The 16,138-nt window shown below is 37.6% G+C and overlaps 1 protein-coding gene across 1 annotated transcript in view; it reads right to left on the bottom strand.

Moving 5' to 3' along the window:
• Nucleotides 1-16,138, bottom strand: part of PPM1D (protein phosphatase, Mg2+/Mn2+ dependent 1D) — a 36,048-nt gene that overhangs the window by 15,620 nt on the left and 4,290 nt on the right. Inside the window, exons 2-3 of the mRNA XM_037069982.1 lie at nt 10,225-10,453; nt 412-536 (exon numbers count right to left, since the gene is read on the bottom strand). Of these exons, the coding sequence (XP_036925877.1) occupies nt 412-536; nt 10,225-10,453 (354 nt within the window). The remainder of the gene's footprint in view (nt 1-411; nt 537-10,224; nt 10,454-16,138) is intronic.

Here is a 16,138-nt window from a genome sequence, read left to right as displayed (position 1 = left end):
TCATATACTGGATATTTTGTTTCACAAAAGGAGCCAGAATAAGAATGTCTAAACGAAGAATTGTCATGGACAATTTACTTTGCTACCTGAAAGAAAGGAGAGCTTTGAAGACCTTTAAGAAAAATGTCAAGTACTGAGCAGGGAAGGTCATTTAAAAATACTTTTAGGGTAGCATTAAGCCTAGGCACACATATTCTTCCCTAAGTATAAGTGGGAAAAAGCAAGTCATTGAACATGACTCATGATCAAAGAGCAATTAAAATTGAAATCCATACCTTAACGTTTCCCTCAGTTAGGTTTTAAAGCTCTACCCTCATTATGCGCCACAAGAGGGTTTAGAATCTCTTTCATTTTGCCACCATACATTGTAGAAAATCCAATACAATTTCACCAAATATAAACCATACTTACCAAGTGCTCTTGCCACTGCCAGGAAGGGAATCTGGTCAATAACTGTGCTCCTTCTAACAGGTCCATTATGAGTGAGCCGAGGTCGTTTCCACACTACACGATTCACCCCAGACTTGTTCACCACACTAAAAAATAGAGTTCACATAAATACTCTAAATGATTAAAAAATATAACAACTAAGGTAGCTCTATGTGTTAAATAACTAATAAAATCAGATCATATTATCACAAAATGATTTATCTGTTTCAGATACAAAGATGCATAAACCAAATTCTTGTTCAGAGAGGAAAGACAAAACAGGTAGATTAAGATGAGGAGAATTTGAAGGTTACTGAAGTAGGCTAGACAGACTAGAACAGAAGTAATAGGAGGAAAATTTAGTAGAGACCGTGTTAGAAAAACAAAGACACCTTGACAACCAAAAAACTGAGGGGAGGAAGAAGAGAATATAAACGTGATGGATTAAATAGTGATAAAAGAAATAAAAAAGAACCAAAGGTCCTATCGTTTTTGAGAGATTTGAGTATACCCAGAACTTTAGCTTTAATATTTTTGATCTGAAGAATAGCAAACATCTTAATAGAAATACCTATGTATTTAGGAATTTCTGTAATTACAAGTATGTGATTACACTTTGGGAAAAAATCTACAAAGTGTAGATTCAGGAGTTACAAAACAAGAAAAACCATCCTAGAAATCTGGCACAGGAGCAGTAGAAATCTGTAATCATTACCCCGAGGAGTTAGTGCACTCTACATTGCCTGAAACATGGAAATACGGTCAAGTCTTGGAGCAAAACAGGTTATAATTCAAAACAATAGAGATGGAGAAAAAAACAATAGAGGTGATCTCTCAACCTCTGCCTGGTATATATTTTTTAAAGATTTTATTTACTTACTTTTAGAGAGAGGGGAAGGGAGGGAGAAAGAGAGGGAGAGAAACATCAGTGTCCAAGAGATACATCAATTGGTTGCTTCTTGCATGCCCTCAACTGGCAACCAGACCCACAACCCAGGCACGTGCCCTGACTGGGAATCAAACTGGTGAACGTTCGGTCTGCAGGCTGGTACTCAATGCACTGAGCCATGCCAGCCAGGGCCTGTGCTTGGTATTATTAAAATAGGAAACGGATCCTTAAATCCATTTCATCACAATCTGCCTTAATTTTTTAAAAAAGCAATAGAAGAAAAATGTTCCTCTGAAAGGCTAGAAAAGTTGGCATGTAGAGTTGCAAAGAGGATTTCCAAGAAACAATGTCAGCCCGCCTGAAACTAGGTTCATCTGACAGATACGTGCAGAAGACAGAATTACTCATTCCCAAGGCTGTCAAAGGCAGATGACATTAAGATAATCTGATTAAGTCTGCTTACTCAGCTCCCATGTGCACTCAGAGAAACCCTTTGTTGGCCCTGACTGCTGTAGCTCAGTGGACTGAGCACAGGCCTCCAAACCAAAAGACTGCTGGTTTGATTCCCAGTCAGGGCATATGCCTGGGTTGTAGGCCAGGTCCCCAGTGGGGGATGCATGAGAGGCAACCACACATTGATGTTTCTCCTTTAAAAAAAAAAGAAAAAATACCCTTTGCTTATAATCTGAAATTTTATTTCACCTACAGCAGGCCAGCTGACAATAAATGGTCTCATTGTTAGCTATTTTTCTCACTAACAAATACCATGACATCCTGACATACGAGTCTCATTAGTTTACTATGTTGACTTTGAGTAGCATGACTCTATGCCCCTAAAGTTGATGAATCCTGAAATTAAACTGGCTTGAAGATACGGAAAACTGAAGACAGGGCAAATAACGCTGACCACCTCCAAAAGAACGTCACAACGAAATGCCTGCTGTACACCTCAGCAGCAGCCAGCTGGTAACCTCCATGGATGGCTTTTATATATCTGCTCTAACTTCAAAGATACTAGAAAGCAAGAGAGAGAGGAGTTAACAAATGGAATAGATGTACTAAGAAAAGCAAAACAAAGGCATAAACCTTATAAATGAGAAAAGAACAAACTTCCCATGAAAGATTTAAAAAACATAAGTATGGCAGAAAAAGAATAGCTTCAATCTTCTTTCTAAAGTAGAAGGCAAGCTCATCTGATGAGGGCAGGCTGGCAGATTTGAAAAGCTCTGTCTCATGAAACTTCCTGCAGTGATGGAATGTTTACTTCGCACTGTCCAAACACAGTGATCACTAGCCATGTGTGGCTAGTGAACAGTGCAAATGTGGCTAGTGCAAATAAGAAGTTAAATTTTTAATTCTATTTAATTTTAATGTATTCATACTTAAATTGAAACAGCCATATGTGTCTAGTGGCTACTACACCAGACGGCACAAAGGAGGAATGAAGCAAGTATGGAATGATCAGAAATCACTGTTAGTGTTAACCTCAAAGAGAAATTCCAGAGAGCAGCTCATTTACTATCCCTTTAGAGTTTAACTAACAATTCTGAAGTCAACATTGTTCTAGGTCATAGTAAGAACATTAAAAATGGTCATTTTGTTATTTTATGCTTTCTTTGATGCTAATCCTCAAAAGAGCAAACCAGGAAAAAAAACCCTAAAAAACAAAAAAGGCAAATCAGAATAAAGACTAAATCTACCATTTGGGAAAAATCGATGAAACATAAGAGTTATATGGGAAAAGATACCAACATTCTGTCTCCCTAGCACCTTAAGCCCTGTTGGTTTTTCCTAAATCTGCTTCCTAAATATAAGACTTAATACTTAAGTAATTATTGTAGCTATGCAAACTGCTTTGGACATAACTCTACTAGGAGCTCTCTTGATACTTAATATTAAAAAAATATTATGGTCTCCATGTTTCTGAAGAAGACAACATAATGATACTGATTAAAATAAAGTTTTAAATCCAGAATTAAAAAAACCTATAGCAATGTTATAAGAAATGCTGCTTTAAAATATTGCACTCCTCACATTGTGAGGAGGTATGATTAAAAGGCATACACAAAAGAACAGCCTGATATGCTGAGAGTTGACTGAGTAGCAACAGAAGGCAGGAAAAACAGAGCATTGGCCAGTTGCCTAGGGTGAGACAGAGGGAAAGGAGGAAATAACTTATAATAAAACAGCTCATTTTATGCAAAAAGACACCTGCTCCCAAATAGCAAAGAGCATCTGTCCAACTATCCAGATGGTATTTTAAAAGATAAGACAAAAACATAAACTCTAAAATAAGTTAAGAAAATCAAAGAAAATAGCATTTAAAAATTCAGAGAGAAAAAATAAAAAGTAGTCAAGAAAATTATATTTTAAAAGATGAATGAGAAGCAATCAGGCCTACTACTGTTAAAAACTATAATAAAGCCTTGATTTAACAAGTATGGTACTAGCCCTGGCTGGTGAGGCTCAGTGGATTGGGTGCCAGCCTGCACAATCAGAAAGATTGTTGGTTTAATTCCCAGTCAGGGCACTTGCCTGGGTTGTGGTTCTCAAAATATGGTTCAGAAGTCTCCGTGAGTCCCCCAGACTTTTTCAGAGGGTGTGCAATCTCAAAATTACTTTCATAATATAATACTAAGACTATGTGCACACCGTGGAGTTTTTGAGAAGCTATAAGACTTGATATGCTAGTGTGTTTATAAAATGTGTCAATATTTGGATGATCTGCATAACTCAGTGAACTAGTATTTTAAAAGTGATTAATGCCTGTTTTATAAAAGCATGCATCCACTATGTACTATATGATTACAACTATACAACATTCTGGAAAAAGCAAAACTGTGGACACAATAACAAAACCAGTGATTGCCAAGAGTAACAGGTGGGGGAGAGGAAAGAGAAGAATGCATAGGCACAGCACAGAATTTTTAGGACAGTGAAACTATTGTTATGATGCGATAATGGTAGATAACATGTCATTTTACATTTGTCAAAACTCTAGAATGTATACCCAGAGCAACCATAATGTAAATTATGAGCTTTGGGCAATAGTGATGTGTCAATGCAGGGTCACCAATTCTGACAAATGTACCACTCTGGTGCAGGATGTTGGCAGTGGAAGAGGCTGTGTATGTAGGACAAGGCAGGACGTATATAGGAACTTTCTGGTATATTCTGCTCAATTTTGCTGTGAACCTAAAATTCTGTAAAAAACAAAGTCTATCAATAAAAAATACGCATGGATACCACTTATTGAGTTTTGGAATAGTATCAAAGAATATCCCCAATACATGAAAGAGCTACTAAAACACTTCTCCCATTTCCAACTACATATCAAAGGAATATCAGGTTTTACTTCAGATACTGCAACCCTAACAACATATCACAACAGATTGAATGCAGAAGCAGACACGAGAATCTAACTGTCAACCATTAAGCTAGACATTAAAGAGACTTGTAAAAATAGTAAACAATACAAAACCTTTCATTAAATGTTTTGGAAAACAACTATTTTTTTCATGAGAATTTTTTAAAATTATTTGAGAGAAAAAAACATCAATTTGTTGTCCCTTTTATTCATGCATTCTTTGATTGATTTGCTCTTTTTTTTTTAAATTTTATTTATTTATCTTTAGAGGGGAAGGGGAGGAGAGAGGGAGAGAAACATCAATGCATGGTTGCTTCTCATGAGTCCCCTGCTGGGAACTGGCCTGCAACCCAGGCATGTGCCCTGACTGGGAATCGAACCGTGATCGTGTGGTTCACAGGCTCACGCTCAATCCACTGAGCTATGCCAGCCAGGGCTGATTTGCTCTTTTTAAAAAGATTTTATTTACTTATTTTTAGAGAGGGTAAGGGAGAAAGAGAGAGAAACACAATGTACGGTTGCCTCTCACACACTCCCCACCCAGGGACCTGGCCTGCAACCCAGGCATGTGCCCTGACTGGGAATCTAACCAGCAACCCTTTGGTTCACAGGGGGATGCTCAATCCACTGAGCCACACCAGCCAGGGCTCATTGGTTGATTTGTATATGTGCCCAAACCAGGGATCAAACCTGCAACCTTGATGTATCAGGATGATATTCTAACCAACTGAGCTACCCAGCCAGGATCATAAAAATGTTCTTTATATTAACATATTAATATTGTTATTTTGCAATGAATTAACAAATATTTGAAAATGCCTCCATTTTAATTTATAATATGGCGAAATCAATAACCCAGATACACAAAAAGTTCTTCAAAGTCCTCAATTTTTAAAAGTGTAACGGGTTCATAAGGCAAAAATATTCATAACTGCAATACTAGAAGAAAATATAGAAGACTTTTTATAACATCAGAGTGGGAGATAGAATCAGAGGCACAAAAACATGGAAGATAGACAACTTGGAGGAAATAAACATGGGAGGCATAGACTTGACAACTGTAAGAGGGTAGAGGGGAGGTGGGGACTGGTTGAAAGGTGAAGGTAATAGTCAAAGAACATACGTGCATGGCCCACGGACACGAACAATGGTGTAGGGATTGACTGTGGGAATGGGGAGCAGGCTCAGTAGAGTGGGGCAAAGGGGGAATAATTTGGAAAACTGTAACAGCATGAACAATAAAATATTTAAAAGAAAAAATAAAATAAATTGTCCAATCCTAATATAAAAGTTCAAAATAAAACAATTTGAGTCGTCTAAAAAAAACCAGAGTGGAAGAACTGTAGGTATAGTACAACACCCAAAATCATGATAGAAGAGATTGATAAATTTAACTTCATTAAAATAAATTTCCTGGGGAAAAAAATTCCAGGAACATAATCAAGAAACTGTGAAAACATCTGAAACTCAACTAGACTAATTTCTCTAATGTTAGACTACTTAGTCTAACTAGACTAATTTCTGAGGCAGCTCGCAGCTCTACAGTGCACGGAAGAGATGGCGGATGAAGCGCCACTTATCACTAAAGCACCTGTGCAAGGCCAAGAAGGAAGCGCAGCCCACAAAGAAGCCGGAAGTGGTGAAGACGCACCTACGGGACTCAATCATCTGGCCGGAAATGGTGGACAGCATGCTGGGCCTGTACAATGGGAAGACTTTCAACCAGGTGGAAATCAAGCCAGAGATGACTGGCCACTACCTGGGCAAGTTCTCCATCACCTACAATTCGATACAGCATGGCTGGCCAGTCATTGGGGTCACCCACTCCTCTCGCTTGGTCCCTCTCAGGTAGCCAATAAAAGCAGACTTACTTAAATAAGAGGAACACTCTATCTTTACTTATGTTTGAAAAATTTTATAACACCATGAATTTTTAAAAATATATCTATAAACACTAAATGGCTATTAAATTCAATGTGATAAATATTATATCTTTACCCATTCTCCAGTCATTTGGCCTTCAAGTTATTTCCAGCCTTTAACAGTCATTAAACATCAGTTACTCTGATCATATATTTTGGTCCACATTTCAGATTTCTTCTTTAGGTTCCTGAAATTACTGTCTATAAATATTTAAAATTATTTAAATATTTATAGGTTGTATCAATTTAAAGTTTAACCAACAATGATACCCATTTCAACAAAAACATTAAGGATAACCTCTTGGGTTTTTTAAAAAAATATTTTATTAATTATGACATTACAGTTGTCCCATTCCCCCCCTTAAATCCCCTCCACCCTGCACACCCCCTCCCCCCAAGTCCCCCCCTTTAGTTCATGTCCATGTGTCTCAAGTTCTTTAGCTTCTACATTTCCCATACTATTCTTGCCCTTCCCTATTTTCTACCTACCGTCTGTCTATGCTTATTCTTTGTACTTTTTCCCCCCTCTCTCCTCCCACTCCCGTTGCTAACCCTCCCTGTGATCCTGATCTAGCTGTCCACTCAGTTTGCTTTTGTTTTAGGTGTGTTGTTAATAACTGAGTTTGCTGTCATTTTACTCTTCATATTTTTATCTTCTTTTTCTTAGATAAGTCCCTTTAATATTTCATATAATAAGGGCTTGGTGATGATGAACTCCACTAACTTGATCTTATCTGAGAAGCACTTTATCTGCCCTTCCATTCTAAATGAAAGCTTTGCTGGATAGAGCAATCTTGGATGTAGGTCCTTGCCTTTCATGACTTGGAATACTTCTTTCCAGCCCCTTCTTGCCTGTAAGGTCTCTTTTGAGAAATCAGCTAACAGTCTGTTTGGAACTACTTTGTAGGTGACTGTCTCCTTATCTCTTGCTGCTTCTAGAATTCTCTCCTTCATTTTAATCTTGACTAATGTAATTATGATGTGCTTTGGTGTGTTCCTCCTTGGGTCCAAGTTCTTTGGGACTCTCTGAGCCTCCTGGACTTCCTGGAAGTCTATTTCCTTTGCCAGACTGGGGAAGTTCTCCTTTATTATTTGTTCAAATAAGTTATCCACTTGTTGCTCTTCCTCTTTCCCTTCTGATTCCCCTATAATTCAATGTTGGAACATTTAAAGATATCCTGGAGATTCCTAAGCCTCTCCTCATTTTTTTGAATTCTTGTTTCTTCATTCTTTTGTTTGGTTGTTTCTTTCTTCCTTCTGGTTCACTCCATTGATTTGAGTCCCAGTTTTCTTTTCCATCACTATTGGTTTCCTGTGCATTTCCCTTCATTTCACTTAGTGTAGCCTTCATTTTTTCATCTAATTTGTGACTAAAATCAATCAGTTCAGTGAGCATCCTAATCACTAGTGCTTTGAACTGTGCATCTGATAGGTTGGCTATCTCTTGGTCACTTAAAAGTATTGGTTCTGGGGCTTTGAGCTGTTCTGCTTGAGCCATGTTTTGGTCTGTTCACGCCTGTTACATATGAAGGGCAGAGGCTTAGGTGTTCACCAGGGTGGGTCAACCCAAGTCGCTGGGTTGTGATGTTGTATATGGAGGTGGGGTCAGAGAGGGAGCAAGGGCATTCCCTCCACTCCCGCTCTCTCTCTCTGATCTTGGTCCCCTCTGCCACCTCCCACCAGCAAATTGGGCCCTTTGGTGCTGGTTCCCAGGTGGGTGGGTTTGTGTATGTTCTTGGACCCTGTGGGTCTCTCCAATGAACTCTCCTGTGAGGCTGAGAGCCTCTCCCAGTACCTCAACCCCTGAAAGTTTTTCCAATCAGTGCTTTTAGCTTTATTTCCTAGCACTGGGGCCCTACATTGTGTGGTCTGTCTCACTGTCCATTTTTTCAACTGGTTTGTCTGCACATGAATGTGTGACCACAGTCAGCCAGCCGCCTTGCGCCCTCACTGGGTCTGCACATTGCGGTCCCACACCTCGGATCTGCCAACCTCCGCCTGTGTGCCTTGTGGGTCCAGCAACCGCTTTCCCCTGCTGAGACCCCTCTCTGCAGGGCACCAACTCCACCCCTCTTACTGGTCTGGATGAATGGTTCATTGGCGAACTTCAGTATAGTTCAATTTTCTGTTTTGGTTATGTTTTTGTTTCTAAATCTTTGTTGTCCTTAAATTTGGTTGTGCAAGGAGGTATAGTGCTTCCACCTATGCCTCCATTTTGGCCAGAAGTCCTACCTCTCATTTTTTTAATCTTGCAAACCCAACAGAAGGACAGAGTTTCATTTCAATAATGTTAAACAAACATTTCCCCTCATGTTTACTACTCCTTTGCATCTCTGTTGTACAAACAACTTCTCCTTCATGGGGGGGGGGGGCAGGTATGTCTGCTAGTGTTTTTCTTATTGATGTTTTAATCTCCTTATAGTTTAAGGATGTTAATTATTTTCTCCAGTTTATTATTCTCTGAAAAAGACCATTTTGATTTACTAAAAGAAAGAGAAGCAAGTAATATCATAAGGCTTTAGTTAGAGTGATTATTTTGATATAAAACATTTAACTTGCCTTTGACCTTCGATTTTTACAAGTATTGAAATAAATTTTTTCTTTTTCTCATGCTATTTTTTCTTCTGACTTTTAGAATAATCTTACATGTTAGGTTGTATCATAAAAATATCGTACTGAAGATGATTTCAATTCATAGTTTATAAGCTATCTACACATTAAGACAATAAGTTCAACTAGAGAAAAAAGGTTTGGAGTATATATGACTTAGAAATTTTTTAAAAGCTGAAGTTAATTTTTACAAAACATTTTATTTGCTTATTTTCAGAGAGTGGAAGGGAGGAAGAAAGATAGGGAGAAAAACATCAGTTTGTGAGAGAAACATCTGATCCATTGCCTTCCGCATACCACAACTGGGACCAGCTCCCCTGCAGACATGTGTCCTGACCAAGAACCAAACCAGCAACCTTTTGCAACCATTTGGTTCGCAGGCCAGCGCTCAATCCACTGAGCCACATCAGCTAGGGCTGAAGGTTAATTTTAACAAAATTCTATTCCCAAAAGCAGATTCTAACTGTTCTATTTTAGAACTCTACAGGCTGCTCTGTTCAAATTGTGAAGGTCATGATGATTATGACTCATATAAAAGGTTATCAATAGCCCTGGCTGGTGCAGCTCAGTGGATTGAGCACGGGCCTGTGAACCACACGATTGCGGTTCGATTCCCAGTCAGGGCACATGCCTGGGTTGCAGGCCAGATCCCGGCAGGGGACGCACGAGAGGCAACCATACATTGATATTTCTCTCTCTCCTTCCCTTCTCCTCTAAGATAAATAAATAAAATCTTAAAAAAAAAGGTTATCAATAAATCCTTGTATGTGTTGTTACTTGAAGCCCAACTAAAATATTATTTACCTTTGGAGCCATTATTAGAAATAAAAGTCAATTCAAAGTAATGAAATAAATATGAATGCACATGGGTATTTTATCAGGGAAATTAAAAACTTGTAATACAGAGAAAGTCACTTCATTAAAAAGGGGAAGTGGGGCAATCTGGTTAGTGAAACAGAAAAGGACTACATAGAAGCAAGAGAAGAAAGACAAAACAACATGATTACCTCCCACCAAGTCCTTCGATTCGTTCTCTCTCCTTGGGAAGTTCTGGCTTATGGTCCTGTGTTACTTCCACAGCTCTGACAAAATCATCCTTTGGGTCATCTTGAATTCCAAGAACCACGCCTGAATCACCAACATGAGCTACATACATTTTCATGCCCCGTATGATGACCACACTGGCTGTTGTCCCTGATGTACTGGGAAGACCTGTCATAGTCTTTGGCCATTCCGCTATAATAAGAAATAAAATACTTTACTCTTCTAAGTATAATATAAACATTAGCCTATGTTTTATTCTGATACATAAACTGTATCAGAATTAAAATGGCAACATATACTGAATTAGCATTTTAAAATTTGAATTAGCAATGGAAAAAACTTAAGTATTTTGAAAGCTATTAACAGACTTGCGTTAATCCCTTCATCAATACAGGTTGGGCCAAAAGTAGCTTTACAGTTGTGAACATGCAAAACACAGAGTTTATTCTTGTATTACTATTTATTAATTATTGTATTTTTAATTTTTTTGTTGACTTTAGACAGGGATGGAGGGAGGGAAAGAGAGACAGATAGACATCAGTTTGTTGTTCCATTTATTTACGCATTTATTCACGCATTTATTGGTTGCTTCTTGTATGCACCCTGACAGATCAAACCTGCAACCTTGGCATATTGGGACAATGCTCTAAACAACTCATCTATCTACCTGGCCAGGGCAGATTTATTGTGTTATTTTTGCATATGAACAACTTTTCATATGAATTGTATATCTACTTTTGCCCCAACCTGTATATCAATAAATTAATTTTATAAATAATGCAATTACCTTACAACCATCAAACCAATCCTAGGAAAAAAATATTACAGTATACATTTACTAGTTTCACATGAAGTTTAGCACTAACTACATTTAGTGGCAAGAATGCGTTAAAAGTTTTGATAACACAGAGCCAGCAGCTTAGCATCTGTTTATTAATCTCTATGAAAAGATTTTCAAAAAGAGCTACGTAATTTATTTTTGAAATAACTATTCGGAACATTCACAACCTAACAGCATTTTTGAGTACATATTATGTACTAGATTCTGTGTTAAGAGCTTCACATGTATTATCTCAAAAAATACTTGGAACAAACCCATGCAATAAATAGATAAGACTATTCCATTATTTTCATTTGGTGGATGAGAAATCAATACTTTGAATAGTTAATAAACTTGTTCAAGATAACTCAAATATTAAGTGGCAGAGACCCCATATATCTAATTCTAAAACATATATTGGCTAATTAAATCTACTGTCATTTAAAATTCTGAAATATTCTGTAATATTCAACTATGACATACAGTTCAAAATAGCAGACTGAGTTCAAACACTAATGTATTCTTCCTTCCAAAATCCCACTGAAAAAACAGGATATAAATATTAGAAAAAGCAAGCCCATAATAGACATGAAATACAGGGAAAGATCATAAGCAAATCTGAGGATGACAGAAATGAGATCAGAAAGGACATTCAGGGGTTTCTGGAATGTAGGCAATGTTATGTTTCTTTCTTACCCAGATACTATTTGTTTTATAATTATTCAAAGTATACATTTATATTTTATGGCCCTTTCAACATATGTTATATTTCACAATTTTTTAAGTTAAAAGAAAACATCAATTTTACAGGCATAGATCACAGCAGACAGCTCCCTAGCCCATCCAGTTTTAGGGTTTGGTTATAAACATCATTCCTAGCAGCTCAGCCTAGTGTATTCTGTATTTCTAGTGTTTCTTTAGCCCTTTTAGTTCTTTTGTGGGTTAACTACAGCTTTTGCTAAAACCTTTTCTCTTTAAACTGGCTAAAATAGATCTGTTTTCTACAGCTGAAAATCTAAATTTTAAAAAAAATCTACTATCATAATAAAGGTAAATGAGATGAACTCCCAGAAAGAATGGTAAGCATATTTAGAAAACAAACACCTACAATATGCATGTACTTCAGCTGTTTGCAAAAAAGCAAACAGCTTTAGGTGCAAAAGCACCTAAAACAAAATGGAAAAGGAAAAAGAGCTAAAAATAAAAAGATATTTAAAGACACAATATTAACACTATTTAAATCACATTTTTGGTCAAAAGCGCTATATGTACAAAGAGATATGCTGCAATAATCTAAAAATACAGAATGCTTTCCCTATTCATTTGAAATGTCACCTTTTATCATATGCTACATTTTGCCTCAGATCTATTTCTGGACTCATCCTACTAATCTATTTATGGTGCTTTTTAATAATAGGAATTTTAAGTATCCCGAGTATTCTTCCTTTTCAATGTTCTCTTAAGTATTTTTCCAAATAAAGTTTAGAAGTACCTTGCAAAATTAAAAAACAAGCCCTGTTGAGGTTCTAAAGTGCAGTATACAGGGTGGGGCAAAAGTAAAAGTTTACAGTTGTTTGTATGGAAAATAATTAAACTCTGTGATTCGGGTACTCAAAACTATAAACCTACTTTTTCCCCACCCTGTATTTGTATATTAAGGAAGTGACATCTTTGAAGTTTGTTTTCCTTAATTAGTCTTCCTTGTCTTCTTTTTACATTTGAATATTTTCATTTTGAAAAAAATTATATCGAATGATTTTTAGAGACAGAGGGGGAGGGAGAGAGAAAAAAAGACAAACTTTGATTTGTTGTCCCATGTACTGATGCATCCTTTGGCTGCTTCTCATATGTGCCCCGCAGGGGGATCGAACACACAATCCTGGCATACCAGAACAGTGCTCGTAAACAACTGAGCAACCTTGGCCAGGGCTTGAATCTTCCAATTTTTTAAAAATGATAATAACAGATGCACATTAAAAAGACAGTATCAGATAGTACATGAAGTCTAACTTAAGGAGAGTATTGTAAGCAAGAAAATATGCATCAGCTATTTATGTACTTACCATATACCAACTAATATATACAGAGTCATTTAACTCTCAGGAGATGGGCACTAGCATTAGCTCTATTTTAGAGATGAGAATACTCTGGCACAAGGGGGTTTTACCCAAGGTCACACAGTAATAAGCAGAGACACTGGAATTCAAACTCAGCCAATAAATTATACTCCTAATCACTGTGCTAAGAGTTCTTACAGAATGCTAATGCCAAAGAAATATGAAGATGCAAAAGCCTTCAGGAAAGCAATTTGAAAATGTGCATCAACAGGCCATGACCAGTGGGTCCGTTGGCTGGGTATCACCCAGGAGAGTGAAAGTTCCTGGGTTGGATTCCCAGTCGGGGCACACACCTGGGCTGCGGTCCAGTGCCTGGAGGGGACATGTATGAGAGGCAACCCACAGATATTTCTCTCCCTTTCTCACTCCCTTCCCCTCTCTCTAAAAATAAACAAATAAAAATATATTTAAAAAAAGAAAGAAAACTTCTGGGTCAACTAATGCAAACATAGCCTAAGACCCCAACACTAGCCTAAGACCCCATATGACTCTGAGAAACAACAATGTGATATTTTGAAGGACTGAATTTGTGTCCCTTCCAAAAAAAGTATGTTAAAATCATAACACCCAATACCTCAGAATATGATCTTATTTGGAAATAGGATCTTTACAGAGGTAATCTATAAAGTTAAAATAAGATCATTAGGGTGGGCCCTAACCCAATATGACTGGTGTTCTTATAAAAAGAAAATTTTGACCCAGGGACTCACAGGGAGATGATGTGAAGACACACATCAAGAAGACAGCCATGTGACTGGAGCTGACACCTACATAAAGCAGGAAATGCCAGGGACTGCTGGTAGGAAGAGGGAAGAGGTAAGAAAGGCTTAGGCTTCTCTCTCAGAGCTTTTATCTTTTTTAAAAGATTTTATTCATTTATTTTCAGAGAGAGGGGAATGGAGAGGGGGAGAGAGGGGAGGGAGGGAGAGAAATATCAATGTGTGGTTGCCTCTCACAAGCCCCCTACCAGAGACCTGGTCCACAACCCAGGCATGTGCCCTGACTGGGAATCCAACAGGGGACCCTGTGGTTCACGGGCAGGCACTCAATCCACTGAGCCATACAAGCCAGGGCCCCTCAGAGCTTTTAGAACACAGTGAATGGCCCAACCACTACTTTGACCTCGGACTTCTAGCCTTCTAAAACTGTGAGACAATAAATTTTTGGTAATTTGTTAAGACAATTGTGGGAAACAAACACAATGATACAGAGGAAACAATTGAAAGATTGGTGAATCTTAGATTAAACATATTATATACACATGAATCCCACTTATCCAACCCAAGAGAGGTTCAGAAGACTCTGTCTTCAATGTTAATTCTTAAAGAAGTAACTAGATAAACACCAAAATCTTTTAAACACATTTTATTGACTCTTCCCTCTAGGCAAGGAATGCTAATAATAAGAGGCTGTAATTAAAATGGGTTCCCTGATCTCTGTGGGGATGGGAGAACCCTGAGGTGGCTGAGATCAGACAGAAGTTAATTACCCAAAGCAAAGTTTACAGGGCTACCTAATTAACAACAGGGCACAAGAAAAACTAGATCTCCAGAATGGTCACTCACAGGCCTTATTTAATTCAAACAAAAACAAAATAAGAAACAAACAAAAAAAACTTACTAGTTATTAACCTTCTAAGTGATATGTGGCCATTTTCACATTCAGCTGTACACCAAAGAGAAACCACCACATTGAGAACTTAATGAATGGCTCAAAGATAATTCTGGGACTACGTAACACAACCACAGTCCATTGGTCAAGAGCTAAGAAGGTCAAGTACTAAATATGATTTTGACTCTAGCCAACCTCAATGAAATCTCAAATCTCTCCCACAGCTGGTTTAGATCCCAAATAACCACAAAAACTAACAGCTTCCCTTCATAGCTCTTAATTGACAGGTCAGGAAGCCTATTCTGATAGAAAAGACTATGTGCAAGACTTTGAAGTACCCCACCAATGATGCTCTACTCCAAATTTGTAAACTAAAAGCATTATCACAGCTCTCAAAGAATCACAAAGCTTAATGCCACCATTTAAACCTGATTCCAGAAGTGATGATCCTATATATTCCATTCTATAATTTGACCATTGCAAAAGTCTGACAACCCTTGGAAAATGAAAATGGGTTATAATCAACTAGCAATTCCAAATGCAGCTGCTGTTTCTGATTTAGTCTCTTTCCTGAAAGAAACAAATATAGACCCTGGCTGGTGTAGCTCAGTGGATTGAGCGCGGGCCTGCGAACCAAAGGATCGAGGTTTGATTCCCAGTCAGGGCACATGCCTGGATTGCAGGCCAGTTCCCAGCAGGGGACCCATGAGAGGCAACCATACATTGATATTTCTCTCCCTCTCTTCTTTCCTTCCCCTCTAAAGATAAATAAACAAAAATCTTTAAAAAAAAGAAGAAGACTCTTTGACATGTCTTGTATACTGCTTCGGTGGTGATGAATTCCTTAAAAAAAAAAAAAGAAACAAATATAGGTTTGCCTATCTGGTATTCATTCAGAGCAGGGGCCTGATGAAACTGCTATCTAGGTTCATGGAGGTATTCAGGTTTCTGTTTCTTCAGGTTTACCTTTTCTTTTTTGCATAGTAACAACTGAATTTCTTTTTCTCAAATCAACACAGAGGAAACTGACAATAAGATATGCCATCACCCCCAATTATATTATAGTATCTATTTCCTACAAACAAGGGAGTTCTACATAACTAGAATCAACCATCAAAATCAGGAAATTAGCATTGATACCATACTACCATCTAATCCATAGACCCCATTAAAATTTCATCAATTATCCTAATAATATGCTTTATAATAAAAGGATAAAATTCAGGATCCTTTGTCATACAAATATTTTTTATTTTAGAAAGAAATCAGGAAACACCGATTTGTATAGACATTTCCCCAAAGAGGACATACAGATCGCCAACAGATATG

This window comes from Sturnira hondurensis, unplaced genomic scaffold (assembly GCF_014824575.4).
Source record: "Sturnira hondurensis isolate 20B ecotype Veracruz unplaced genomic scaffold, ASM1482457v3 Scaffold0018728, whole genome shotgun sequence".
NCBI lineage: Eukaryota > Metazoa > Chordata > Mammalia > Chiroptera > Phyllostomidae > Sturnira > Sturnira hondurensis.
The sequence above is the reverse complement of the archived record's forward strand: the minus strand, read 5'-3'. Positions and strand labels throughout refer to the sequence as shown.